Source organism: Nematolebias whitei, chromosome 3 (assembly GCF_014905685.2).
Source record: "Nematolebias whitei isolate Nwh7 chromosome 3, NemWhi1, whole genome shotgun sequence".
In the NCBI taxonomy this organism is placed as follows: domain Eukaryota; kingdom Metazoa; phylum Chordata; class Actinopteri; order Cyprinodontiformes; family Rivulidae; genus Nematolebias; species Nematolebias whitei.
In genome coordinates, this window is record NC_056500.1 from 23710422 (window position 1) to 23725490 (window position 15069).

The window sequence follows — 15069 nt, forward strand, 5'->3', positions numbered from 1 at the left end:
TATAAAGTAAGTTAATAACATTATTTTTCTTATTAAAAAGAAAATCTCCAGCCTTGCTTTGATGCTCTTATATCTTTTACCGTATGGGTGCATGTGGTCCCCCGGCATCTGAGGAGGGGTCAGACCCTGTCTGAAGGGGTCCAGGTCCCAGTTCTGCTGCTCCAGTGAGGTGGGTCCCATCAGCTGCTGCTGCTGATGAACATGGACGAAAGAGGGTCCCAGGTGCTTCATGTCAGAGGTCACACTACCACAGGGGGGCGCTACAGAACACAAAATCAATAAACTGTTGAACATCATTCATTAAGCTGGTGAAGATTCTCAGTCATCCAGGACATGATAAATTCAAAAAACGTTCAATACAAAAACAACTGGGCTTTATTTGTTCATTTAGAGCTGCTGGAACTCTCACTCATCTTAAGGATAATTAAAGAATTTTGCACTAAAATAAGAATTTTAAATCCTCTAAATCCTTTGCATCAGACTCGTGTGCTGTTATACTCTTTCCTGGAAAACGTATTTGTAGCAACTTTTTGCATATACACTAAATCTATTGTCATAAATGATAAGAATTCCGATTAAAACCTTTGTCATGTGATGGGCCATCACACTGATCCTGGGTCTGCTGCTGCTGCTCCTGCTGCTGCTGTCTCCTGGCCAGTTTCTTCATCTAAACAACACACAAATCAAAAATATAAGGAAAATAAATCCTCTTTTGTCCACAAAGTATTAACAGTAAGGTGCAGGGTGTCTGTCATCGAGTGTAGGAAACCAAACAACAGTTGACTCTGTGAGGAAAATATTGAGTTTAATCTACGGTGAGCTCTCGGCTTGTCATCAGCTTCCTGTAAGAATAAATAACCCATCTGATTTGAGTCTGGCTTCCCTGCACGGTGCAGAAAGAGTGTTTTCATTTGCAAAGACCAATTCAAGGTCCTCTTAAGTGATGTTTCAAGGTCACAACTTTGTTTCTGTGTTATGATTAAAACATTTGGGGGATTGCAACATGACGTGTGTGTGTGTGTGAGAGAGAGAGAGAGAGAGAGAGAGAGAGAGAGAGAGAGAGAGAGAGTGTGTGTACTGTACTTTGGCTCTCTGGTTCTGGAACCAGACCTGCACAACGCGAACACTCAGGCCGGTCTCTGCTGCCAAGGTCTCCCTCACCTTGAATCAAAATTCAGAAAGATAAGAGTTTTAAAAAAGGCCATAAAATACAGCCATATTGAAGGTGATGACATTTATTTCATAAAAAGAATGATGTGAGAACAAACTGAATCTGCAGCGCGTTCAGATTTTCTAAAGACAATTCTGTGTGACAAATTTACCAATGAAAGTATTTTCAATATTCAATATTTCATGTTTAAGATCTGATGAGGATTTCTATCACCATATATCACCCAAAATGTTCAGCTTCATAGTCTTTGCAAGAAAATACAACCAGAAAGTTTTAAGAAAACCTCAGATTTTGCATCTTATAGTGAAAATGTTTTTATTTAAAAATCCATCTCTGGGATAGAGTTTATAGGGTGTGGTCCAGAAATCTTTGCTGTTTGTACCGATATGATGCAGGAAAATACCAAATAAATGCTCTACCTTTCTACAAGGCTTGGATGAAACCTCGAAGGATGCCTTGAAGGCATGTCTCTGCCGAGTGGTCAGAATGGTGCGGAGCCTTTTGGGACGTTTGCTGTCTGGATTGTCTGCTCTGCCTCGTCTACCTGCTGTTCTTGCAGATTCCTCCTCTTCATCATCATCACTTTTACCTGGTGAGAAGCCGAGATTACGAAAACATTCACGTAAAGGTAAATATTAGAAAAAAACATCTCGTCTCGTGTCTTTCATTTGAATTAATGGACACAAAATGTGCATGTTAGTGACAGCTTTTTCTGTTTTTGTTTTTTTGTTTATTTGTTTTTACTTAAAATGTACGACAATCTTCACTTCATTGCAATAGTTTAATAAATGCTTCTTGAAACTCCCAGAGTGCCTAAAGATGCAGCCCAGAGCACTTGTTTTTATGCACTGATGGAAAAATTCAGATACAGTTTCTGTTTCATTCTGAAAAATAATGTGATCAAATAAACTCAATCAAAAAGCTCTTTTAAAGTAGTTAATCACATAAAAGTAACCAAATTGTTTTTTTTTTCTTTAATTTTGATCTGAATGGTAAAGAAAAACAAATAAAATATTGTGAAATCAATTATATATGAGATACATTTTTTAAAGGTTATTTCTTTAAGAAAGCCACCCTGATCATCGAGGACCCCTCACATCCACTACACAACTGCATCCAGATGTTTCCATCAAACAGGCGTTACTGAGTCCCTCTGGCCAGGAAGAATATTTATAAGAAATGATTTGTACCATCTGCAATAATGTTCTTCAACAAAGCTAAATAGACAAATCTTAATGGTGTTAACTAATGGTGATAATATGGTTTTTATTATGTTCTATTGTTGGTTCTTGTGTATAATGAATGCAGAGCATGTCAAATCATCATTTCTGCCACAATTTTGGAAGACAATAATCTTTTATAGTATCTTATTGTAGTGAGTCACGTGGGTACGTGTCACTAGTTGTAGTATGACAATATATCCCCGTTTATATGCATACTATATTCACGAGTTCTTCATCTTTCTGACTGTGTAATGCCGTGCATTGAATTTAACAGAAATGCGAACGAGAGACGTTATTATCTTTGACCCATCAAATGAATGGAGTCATTTATTTTCAGAATCAAAGTTTAACATCAAACATTTACATTAATTTGGCAAAATATGAAAATAATAACAGACAGTTTCACAAATAATGAACTTCAAATCACTCGGCGGTGATTTGAGGACTTTGCTTCAGATATTTCTAAAATATCTGTACTGGTTTTGTGAGAGAGAGAAGAGTTTAAGATGAGATGGAGATTTTCTTACAGAGAACTATGTGAGAGAATTAATATCTGTTGACCAGAACGTGCACGCTTCATCAGATTTCAGCTCGCTTCCGGTACACTTTAGTCGAAGAAGAGACCGTTACCTTGTTGATGATAGATCAGCTCGATAGAGAGTCCTCCAGACCTTTCAGCGTCTCCGTTGAGAGCTGCTGAAATCCTTAGATAGTCGTGCGTGGGTTGTTCAAACAGAAGTTATAATTCCAACGTCTCTGACTCTCCTGAATTCTCGAATTCTCTTCCATTCACTTCACCATTCTCCATGAATTCTAACCAATTCTCTTCAGAACTCCTTGAGCACTGCTTCAGAACTGCTTCCGAACTACATGAGAACCGCTCCAGAACCATTCCAACTCTCAGAACTCTTCAGAACTGTTTTAGAACTGGAAAGTTGCCACATTTTAAATGGGTCGACTTCCGGTTCAATTTAGAGCTTTCTGATTCGTGGATGTACCAGAAAGAGGTGTGGTTTTTGACGTAAGGTATTATCAAGAGTCGAGGTCAGGAAATGAGATTTGTTTAACAACTGACAGAGAGATTATTGCAAAAAGCAGACTTCGTGGAGTCTCTATTCTGATTATCTTCTCAAATAGTTAAACATGACATTTCTTCTTCAGTAAACATTTAGTTGACCGAAGCTTCAACTTTCACATACTTACGACTTGACTCATTTCAGACAGAAAATCAAGAAATGCATATTCAGGTGATTTCTTCTTTGAATGAGGAATAAAAATCATTACTTACTGTTTATGTAAAATAAAAATGAGTAGTTCTTTTCAACCTGTAAGCATTGAGTGAAACTAACACAATTTGATTATCAAAACATTTGTAAGACAGTAATGATTATAAAGAATTGTCTTTTCTGCTTGATTAATTCAAGAAAGAAAGTCATCAGATGGCTCAGACTTATTCAGATCAATGAAAATAACAGTCTCTGTCCATCTGGTAGATTTGAGGTCATCAGGGTCAGATAAGGGTCAGATCATCAGGTCATCTGGTTCACTACATTATCTTATCTTATCTTATCTTATCTTATCTTATCTAAGTAGTAATTTGATAAACATCACTGCTAATACTTGTGGCTGAACATAAATAAACAAAAAAAATTAATCTAGCATGTTTTATAATGATCCAACTGGATTTACGCAAATTGTCTCGTGATTTTCTCGTCTTCATCATAGAACAAAACATCAGACAGCATTACTTCATGTCACACTAAATAGATCACAAGTTAGCCTTTATTAAATCACACACAGAGAAAGCAGATTCTCCCAAGTTGCTTTAAAATGATTTTTTTGTTTGTTGGTCATTTTATGTTCAATACAACTTGAGTATGGGCAAGACCAGCTGTGGGCAACCTAAGGTCTGAGGGCCAAAAGTGGTCCTTGGATAATTTCCATCAGGCCCCCATGTCCTTAGTTCAAAAGAAAACATTTTTTTAAATAGATGTGTTTAAAAAACAGCAATATAGCAACAAGACTTAAGGAAATTTAAATTAAACATCTTACACAAAACTTCTTTTTATAAATATTTTTAAGTCATTGTGTTTCCAGAACCTTCAAGACGTAGAAAAACAAATATATTTTGCACATTTCAACTAACGTGTTTAACATGTTAAGCTAACGTGTATAACATGTTAAATTAACATGTATAATATGTTAAACTAACGTGCATAACACGTTAAGTTAACGTGTATACTACTGCAACTCCCTTCTTTATGGCCTCCACAACAAATCTCTCCAGAAGCTGCAATTGGTCCAGAACTCAGCTGCCCGTGTCATCACTCAAACCTCCTCCTATAACCACATCACTCCAGTCCTGCAGCAGCTCCACTGGCTCCCGGTTAAATCACGCATTGTCTTCAAAATTCTTCTTCTCACTTTCAAAGCTATCCACAACCTTTCCCCTCCGTACCTATCTGACCTCCTACACATCTCCATCCCCTCTCGCTCTCTCAGATCCTCCTCTTCACTACACCTCCATGTACCCTCTGCCCACCTCTCCACCATGGGGAGCAGGGCCTTCACCTGCTCTGCCCCTCATCTCTGGAACTCTCTACCCCCTGACTTACGAAACACCACCTCTCTTTCTCTATTCAAGACTGCTCTGAAAACACATTTCTTTAGACTCACTTATCCTTAACTTTGCTGTATGTATTTTATATTCTTTATCTATTTTATATTCTGTATGTATTTTCTTACTGTAAAGTGTCCTTGAGTGTCCTTAAAGGCACTTTTTAAATAAAATGACTATTATTATTATTATTATTATTATTATGACATGTTAAACTAACGTGTATAACATGTTGCGCTAACGTGTATAACATGTTAAACTAAAGTGCATAACATGTTAAGTTAACATGTATAACATGTTAAGTTAACGTGTATAACGTTAATATAACATGTTAAGTTAACGTGTATAACATGTTAAGCTAACATGTATAACATATTAAGCCAATGTGCATAACATAAGTTAATGTGTATAACATGTTAAGCTAACATGTATAACATCTTAATTTAACATGTTAAGTTAACATGTATAACATGTTAAGCTATGTGCCAACGTGTATAACATGTTATGCTAACGTGTATAACATGTTAAGCTAATGTGTATAACATGTTAATATAACATATTAAGTTAATGTGCATAACATGTTAAGTTAATGTGTATAACTTGTTAAGCTAACATATATAACATGTTAAGCTAATGTGTATAACATGATAAATTAACTTGTATAACATTTTAATATAACATGTTAACGTATATAACATGTTACATTAACGTGTATAACTTGTTAAGCTAATGTGTATAACATGTTAAAATAACATGTATAACATGTTAAGCTAATGTGTATATTGTCACAAGAATGCGTCTTTCTAAAAATATTGAAAAGACATGTTTTTATAAAGCATGCTAACTTATGTCATAAAGAATGTTTTCCCATTCTCCATGCGTCCCTTTAATTGCTTTAAACGTCTTGATATGGCCCTTTGGAAATAAAATGTTGCCGACCTCTGAGCTAGACTATTAAGAAAACGCCATCATCTCTATAATTTCTGACTAATGAGAAGCAGTCTTTATGATACACCCTGCAATGGTTCATGTGCCAAATCACTCATGCACAAATTAAGCAATATCTAATTAAACAAACATAATTCACATTAAAAGTGTTAATGTGCTCTCAGCCGTCTGTTTGTGACACTTTCTATTTTAGATTGTACAGCTCCATTTAAACACTCAGGAGCAGTTACACTGCAAGTATAATAAAACCCATTTTTTGTTAAAATTGAGAAAGTTTTATTATATGTGCTATAACAATTATTTGTTGAATAAACAGAAAACCATGTAAAAATGGTTTAATGATGAAGCAATTTTTATTGTACCCTAAAACATCTGAGTGGACTCAGGAAAATCTTTTTGTTTTGTTTGGTCTGGTTACTTTAAGTAAGTAGTTCAAAATTATTTTAATTAATAAATATTTGTATTTTTTTCAGTACTTAGATTTGTTTGATTTTGTTTTTTTATGTGTGAAACAAAAATTGAGCTCATTATATGAAGCATTATTTTGTGTTACTTGTGTGAAAATACAATCAAACAAGAATTTGACAGGAATGACACGATTAAACCTGGCACAACAAACTCATTCAGCTATTTCTATTATAAATATTTATTCACCTTTAAAATGAATTAAACTTATAGGTTACACATTATTTGCTTCATTGTAAAATTTGTGTAAACAAATTTTAATAAGTGGAAAATTGCTTAATTAATTTGAAAAATTAGGTTTTTTTTACATTGCATTTACATTTAAAAAAAAATTGTTGTATTAAGGCAATAGATTTATGTTTTGTATATTTTATTTATTCAACTAAAAATTAGTTGTTAATTTATTTTACCTGGAGTGGGCTGGGTCTGTACCTGTGTCTGAAGACAGTGGACTGGACTCACACTGGTGGTAGTCCTCTCTATCACACAGAAGCTGTCCGTCCCTGAGGACACAGTGGTCTCCGGTCTGCAGACGGCAGGAACAGACGCTGCAGGTGAAGCAGCGCAGGTGGAACACGGTAGATCCCGCATGCATCACCAGCTCTGCAGGACGGACGGCCTTCTCGCAGCCCCCACAGCGCACTGCAAACAGACTGGACAGAGAGGACGAACAGGAACTGTGAACACTAACAGGAAACCATGCTTTGGTCTGGGTTAGACGCTTGGGGACTATTCTCACCTCAGTAAAAAGGGACTTCATGAGAAAAAAAATATACGTGCTAGACTAAGGTAGTGCTGTTGAGTCGAGCTGTCAATCAAAACCACTGCCCCTGTCTGACTTCTCCCCTTTCTTTCATCTCCCCCTCCTGCTTCGACCATTAGACACATACCCTTGGTGTGTTGGGCGTGTATCTTAGCGCCTGGCAACCAGGAATGGTAGGCTTACGCACAGCGAGTGTTGCTGTGGTTCCAACTATGGTGTCCGAGGCCGGGCTATCCAGGGGCGCAGGAAAAAAGGGCTCTCGACAGGCCATGGCTCCAGGCAGAGGGGGGGAATCAGCTCTCCTGGTGGGAGAGACTGAGCCACTGGTCGCAGGAATTATCTTTAAGTCTGCCTAACCAGAGCTGGACAAAGACTGAGTCAGCCCCCAAGCAGCAGGACCATTGTCCACTGGATGGCTCCACCACGTTTAGAGTCTGTCAGTGTGGAGGATGCGTCATCATTCTGGAGCTGGTTTGTTTCCAGACCTGACTGGGTCACCAGACCAGTCAGCAAAGAGGCATGAGAAAGCAGCAGCTTTTCCCTTCTCTTGTTTTCACTTAAAATAACTGAATATGTCCAAGCAAACAAACTAATTCACATTTTCTTGTCCTTTTAAACTATTAAATAAATGCAAGTTGTGTTAACAACTGTAGAGTGACAGTGGGATGTTTCCTCCATAACAAAACTCAAATGCACGAAATATGAAATAAAAAAAAAACACTTTTACTGAACAGACATTTTTAACTGTATGAAATTTACAAAACAATGATTATTTGTTTACTTTATAGAAAAGCTCTTCTAGCAAAACTAATATTGTATTTTGTCCTTATATTTGACTGATTTTGCTTGTTATCATAAACAAATAAAGGATTAAGAATTTATTATACTGAAAAATATTGGCATTGTCTATTAAAATGAATTATTGATAGTAAGGCTGGGACGGGTTCAAATTGTTTTTTAGCTTTAACACTGTAATGATAAAAATGTTTTTGTTGTGTTCAGTCCTAGCTTTACTGCTGACATTTGTCCTGCTGACCCACTGGCGTCAGAAGAATTTGTAAGGTGGGGGGACACACTAGTAGTGGGGTCTGGGGGTCCTCCCCCATAAATTTTTTAATAAAGTAAATGCCATTTCCTCCGTTCTGATGTATTTTAACGTGTTGTTAAACATCTACGTTTACCTACATAAGTAAACACAAAATAATTATTTTAGAGAGCACAGCACCATGCTCCTTAGCGTTTAGCTTGCAGAAGTGCTAGCTAAGATGCTACAAACATATAGCGCTCCGCTTCTCTCATGCAAAAAGCTTCTTTCATTTGAGTTAAGACACAGCAAATCTTCACTCAGCATTGACTGGAGAATCAATCCATGTCTTAGTTACAGCCAACTTGACTATTTTTAATGTTCTTCATGTTGGGCTCAGTCAAGTCTCCCTTTTGCACTTGTCCCAAATTGCTCATCTCTCAACTGGATCTTGTAGATCTGAGCACATTTCCCTAACAGATGTTTCTAGCATCTGTAAAATCATAACCATTTTTATTTAGGGTTTTTTTTTTGTTCAGTTTCCTGTGGTAGCACTTTTCATTTGCACTGACTTTTAAAGATAAGACCTATGAATAATTTCTGTATGTTTTATTAAAATGTTTCGAGCTTCATATAATATTTTGGCAACAGACAGATCTGACTTTGCCTCTTCATTGGCAGTTTTAAGAAAATGTATGCTTTTGACTAATGTGACTTCAGAGTTTCGAGTTGTCACCTCACAGCGAGAAGGTTGCAGGATCGAAACCCCACCCCCCTCGACCTGAGGGCTTTGTTTGTGGAATTTAGATGTTTTTCCTGAGCGCTCACAGACCAGAAACATGCATGTTAGGTTAATTGGTAACTCTAACTTGCCTCTGCGTGTAAGAGAAAGAACGAATGGTCGTTTGTCTCACAGTGACCGTTGACAACAGGCTCCAGATCTCCAGAAAGGAAAAACAGGTTGAAGAAAATGGATGAACAATTTCAGAAACCTTCTCTAAATGTGCCAAAAATGACACATGACTTCCTTCTGGATGTATTTCAAATTAAAGTTTTGCTAAATATTTGGACCGGACCACTTGACCCATGCAACTCGACCTCCCCCCGGTGTCATTCAAGGTATGTGCTTTAATATGGCTGAAATACCATGAGAGGAATGTGCATTCCTGTGGCAACACAAGATGCATCAGACAAGCATTACAAAGGAAGTGTGTCTGAGAAAAAACCCAGGATGGTTGTGGGTCTCTGCGGTGCAGCAAAGTACTCAATCTGACGTCGGTGTGTGATCCTACAGATGTCAGCGGAGAACAAGCTGCGGGAACTAATGTGTTGAGATCGTTTGTGTTTCGAGAATCGCAGTTCCAGTACTGTCCAGTTGTTTTAAGAGTCTTTATTGCGAAGGTAAAAGCTCCTTGGATACTTACGGAGCTGCTCCGGGTGTTTAATATTTCAGTTTCCGCTGACATGATTGGCTCTGTGGCTCAGCCCCACGAGCGGGAACACTCAGACATGCTGGATCTAGACCCAGCAATTAGTGACTGGACCTGCACAGGGGAACAAGTCAACAAACTCTTGCACTCTGACGTAACATGCTTATGTCTAATATAGATACAGTGTTCAAACGTTTTTAAGGAGATCTTCACATGTTCTTGTTATGATCTTGGGCAAACTAACGGCTGGTCTGCTGGACGGGCAGAGAGACAGATCCTGTTTCTGGATCAGGTTAACCTGGATCCTTTGCTGAGCACAAACCAGCTGCGTATCAGATGTACACGTTCAGGTCAAGTGCAGCAGCAGACACGCTGCCGCTCTGATGACCAACCTGCTGCTCAGTCCACGAGCCCGCTCAACTCATCTAGATTTATTGATAGTCCCACCAACCTAAACATCCTCCACCTCAGTTTTAATAAATGATACAGCAGCTTCCTGCTTGTTACCTACTGACTGACTGATTCAGGTCAGGTACACACATACATGATTAATTATCGCCCGTAAACACAAAGCTGGACAACAATGCTTTTGCATGATGGCGTTCAAGATGGCTGCCACAGCTCAGTGACCTTAAAAACACAAAGAACTGACTCTAACTCAGTCAGTTTTACAGTTTTTGTACTAAAACTTGGTATGATAGAAGCTGAGAGTCATAACACATACTCCAAGTATCCATCGCGTTAGAGCTCTGCTTTAAACTAGCATCAGTCGGAGTCGACTCTGTTAGTCTGTTAAATTATCTCGAAACACAGTGAGGAGATTTTCACAAATTGCTTAGAAACTAGTCATTGGATGTGCATCGACAGCTGATTAACTTTTGGAGTCAATCCTGCTCAAGATGGCCGTCACAGCTATTTGACAACACTCGGTTTTACAGCTACTGAGCTAAATATTGACGTGACGTACACATACACGTACTCTGACCTTGAAATCTTTCAAAAACCACAAGGTTTTGCTAATATCTGATGTGCACTCCTTCAAGAAATGCAAGGCCTTTATTTTTTTATTTTTTTTTTTTACTTTAGTCATTAAAATAAATACGTGTTAAATGTTTTGAATGGGGGGAGTGGTGGCGCAGAGGTTAGAAGATGGGCTTGTGATCGGAAAGTCGCAGGTTCACCTCCCGGTACCGTCAACATCAAAATGTGGGTGGAAAAGGTGAAACACCCACACCTGCCTCCACCCTCATTGGCCCCACCCTGGGCCCCTGATCAAGGCCCCCAACCCCCACCATCCGCTCCCCAAACAGGTCTCGCTTGAAAAAGAGTTCTCGTGGCTCAATGTGACTACCTGGATAAATAAAGGGCAAATTATTATTATTTTTTTTAATTACGCCTCAACTTAATGCTTTAAAAGCAAAACTGCTTTGTGTTTAACCTTATAACAAATCTGAAAGTATTTATTTTCCTGTCAGTATGTTTTATGCTTTTTTTCTCTTCAGATTGCACAGTAAAACCAACATAAATTGCATTTTGTGATACAGCCATCCTTTCAGACAGCATTTAAAAAAAAATTACAGAAGCAAACCTGCTGGTCCGTCTGGCACTCGACTATGCTGGAAAGGTAAAAACAAAGCAAGCTGCAGACAGTTGTTACAGCGTGTGGTAAGAAACAAATGTCGTCACAGTATGGAGGGATCACGCTCCAGAGCTGCGGCTAATAAACAAAGACAGCGAAAAGAGAGACGGTTTGTTTGGAGATACAATTCTGGCACCGTTGTAAAGTGCTCACTGAGGGCCTTCATGTGAAAATGGGGTGTCATACCCATCCAGATGGAACAGTGGAGCAGCGGAGGGAGGAGATGGAGTGGGTTTCAGAGGTGGAGCCTTGGCACCAGGCCTCCTGCTAATTGATCAGCTCAGATATCTCACGGTCGGCTGGGCGTCGTCCCATTGCTCCACACAGGGCCTGCCGTACCGAGAGCCTTCCAGATGCCACAGCGCATAACGCCAGGGCTCATGGAGCGCTCCGTCCCCCAAAATAAGTTCACGCCATCCTCACCCTCCTTACAGCAGACCTTCTGATATGTACGCTCCTAATTACCTCAGTTCTGCTCGCTGCTGCTGTCTTTACTGGACACACAGGCACTTTGAAATGTGGACTTCTGCTTCTCAGGTATTCCATACATCTGTAAAATGTCTGCAGAGGATTCAAAAGTTCATTTTTAAATATTTAAAATGGAAGCAAACATACTTCCTGTATGAAAAACTTGACTGCTTTGTACGGCAAAAAAAAAAATGTTCTGATGGGTTGGGTTATATTCGGCTCTTGTTCAGGTGAGGCAGTAAAGATGAGGGGTGTTTTTTAGTGGTATCAAAGGGGACCATATGTCATCCCCAGCTTGCAGCTGCCATGCCAATGACCCTCAACGTTTTAACACGTTTTGACAACGTGTCACTGGAGCTCTACACCCCATGGCTGTGTGTGAAGGTGTGATTTAGCGCATGTGTGGATGTATGCACTAAACAATAGTTCCCTTACATTCCAGCTCCCTTAACGTCCCCTTCCTTCCTACAGTCACCTTGTTCTCTCTGTGTCTAGTTTCCTGGAAGTCACAGAGCTGATGAGCACCAGGGCTTGCCCGTAAAATGCACTTGGATTATAAAACACTCAGAGCTGCGTTTATTCTCCATCAATGGGGAACACTTCCTATATTCTTCTTTCAATCACTGCCTGTGATGCACACACACTCTCACAGAGGCAAATACACACGTGGCTGATTCTGAGTCTAGGTCAGCCTACGTGGGCATTCGCTCGTCTGTGAAAATTGGATGAATAGTGCACAATTAATTATTATGATTCTGCTAATCTAATCTCAGTAATCAGGGCTGCAGCTAAAGCGATGTAGCAAAAATGGGATTGACTTCAACAACAATCACATTAAAAATACACAAAGAATCTGCGTCCTGACCACAGAGCAATGATGAATGTGAGCTGTGTCGATAACATCGATGATCTTTAAATCTGTAAAAAAAAAACTGTCTTTGAAGGGAGAAAGTGCAAACTTTAAGAAGAGCTCAATACATTACTATATAGTTCAAGAAAATAGGTTTATTTATTACTTTTGGTAGCATAATTCTTATTCTTCTAACATATTTGAATGTTTGACTCAGACACAAAGTTCACTGACAGACAAGAGTTGTTTTTACAGGATGTGGGTTTGATGGATAACTTTCATTAATTGTCATTTCATAATGGGTACTTATATAGAACCTTTCTATCTAATCAAGATACTCAAAGCTCTTTACAACACAGTCTGTGCCCTCATGCCTCCACACACACATTCATACAGCTCTCTACTTCATCTCTACAAAGATAATCTGAATCTGTAGAGATTAATCAGAGCTTTAGATCACATTCATACATCGATGGGACACATCGGAGGCAGTGTGGGGTGGTGTAGTCTACATACCGTGTTTAGAAACAAAAATGTTATCATCAATTTATTTTGATTTTTAAGCATATTGAACATGTTCAAATTTATCTGATGCTTTTATTTGACTAAATGAGCAGCAAACTTTGTACAACAGTTGGCTTTGTGTTGAAAACATGTTATGCTGCTGCTGTCCGGCGTATTGTTTTTATACTAGTGTATTTCTAGTTAACATTTTTCTTAGTTCATATCTTAGATCTTATTACTGTCTTTCTTTTACATTTTATAAGTTTACTGGATGTATCTGGGACCCTGCGTACACAATTTCGTTCCACCTCATGTACCACATGTGATACGAATGACAATAAAAAACCTTGAATCCTTGAATGTAATTTATAAAACTGTATCAAAGCAAAGCGCTGCATACCAGTAGATTGTTACGGAAGCGTTTAACTGACGTTTAACATATCAGTGACATGTGCCTCATGATATGTCATGTATCATTTTGCACTTTTAAGTGGGCATTGACATTTTTAAGCTCATAGTGGGTATACTCCATATACCCAAGTATCATGAAGTCTACACCACTGGGTTCAGTGACTTGCCCAGGAACACTTCAGCATGTTATTGCTGGTGGAATCGAACCCCCAACTCGAGCACTGGAGGACAACCGCTCTAACCACTCAGCCAGAGCTGCCCTCTGCCCTTAATCAACTCCATGTGAATGTAATACAATATCCTTTTATTCAGTTGACTGTAACAAGATGTAATATTTCCTGAGATGCATAAATCGAATAAAAAAAAAAAATTGTTTATGGACCCCCTATAAAATGAACTGCTTCTATTTTATTCCAGTCACATGTAGCCAATAGGAAAATAAATTTTGGCAAACTAATAGCTATTTTAGGATAAAATTCAAACTATTTTATCTAAAAAAAAATTACCGTGGGGTTTGATCATTTCACTTCAGCACTCCCATAGCTCAAGAAGAAACCTTCATTCTCAAAACGTTTTCAGAAAAATAAGAAATTGTCACATGTTCAACATTTAAACACGTTTTATAATCAAACTGTGACCCAGCTCATCCTTCTTCAAATGGGATCAGCACCTTCCCACATTGTGTGAGCTGCACGCTGTCCTGTACATGTTTAAAATAACTCACTCTGAGTAGTCCCGCTTGCAGTAAAGTTTGCGGTCCCGCAGAAAGCAGGAGTTCCTCAGGGCGTCCCCGCACGCCGCGCACCTCACGCACTCCTCGTGCCAGAGGCAGTCGGTGACTCTGAGCAGGAATCTGTCTCTGATGGGCCGATGGCATCCCGCACACACTGCCCGCACATCCATATCTGCAATGTTCATCCACAGATTAGATGAAATCCTCCGACAAAGGCTGAACTGAAGCAAGTTTAATGAAGAGTTTGACAAATAAACTGAGCTTTAGATTTTTTGTTGAACTATTATAAAAATCAACTAAAGTTAGGACTAGGCTACTTTGTAACAAGAGATTATTTAAACCAAGATTTTGTGCAAAGTTTACAGACGCAAATAAAATGTAAATCTGCCTTTTTCTGAACTGATGAAACTTACCAGTGAAATGCGAGTTTCTTGACGGGGAGAAACGTGATGGGATCAGAAAACTCCCACTTCTCCCAGCATCTCCGGCGCGCGGGGTCCGGCTGCAGGTTCCTGCAGGGGAGCGCGCGTGAAGAGACTCCCCCCGGCCTCCCCGAGTCCACACTTACACACGCAACTCTATTCTAACAGAACAATCCTCAACAGTCAAACCAGCAGAGAGGAGAGACTTGCTCCACGTGCAGGTGCAAGTTACCTCTCCCCCAGTCTCCCCCCTCTCCTCCCCTCCTTCTGTCACTTTCTCCCTCTCTCTGATCACAAAGAGACACTCGTTTTCATTGTTTACAAGATGAAACCAGTTCAAAGTTCACATTTTAATGGATGGATGGATGGATGGATGGATGGATGGATGGATGGATGGATGG

General features: G+C 39.0%; 1 protein-coding gene across 1 annotated transcript in view; it reads right to left on the reverse strand.

Moving 5' to 3' along the window:
- Nucleotides 1-14416, reverse strand: part of lmx1a (LIM homeobox transcription factor 1, alpha) — a 15475-nt gene extending 1059 nt beyond the window's left edge. The window contains exons 1-6 of the mRNA XM_037674697.1: nt 14238-14416; nt 6857-7077; nt 1591-1760; nt 1084-1161; nt 583-667; nt 81-260 (exon numbers count right to left, since the gene is read on the reverse strand). Of these exons, the coding sequence (XP_037530625.1) occupies nt 81-260; nt 583-667; nt 1084-1161; nt 1591-1760; nt 6857-7077; nt 14238-14416 (913 nt within the window). The remainder of the gene's footprint in view (nt 1-80; nt 261-582; nt 668-1083; nt 1162-1590; nt 1761-6856; nt 7078-14237) is intronic.
- Nucleotides 14417-15069: the final 653 nt, after the last annotated feature.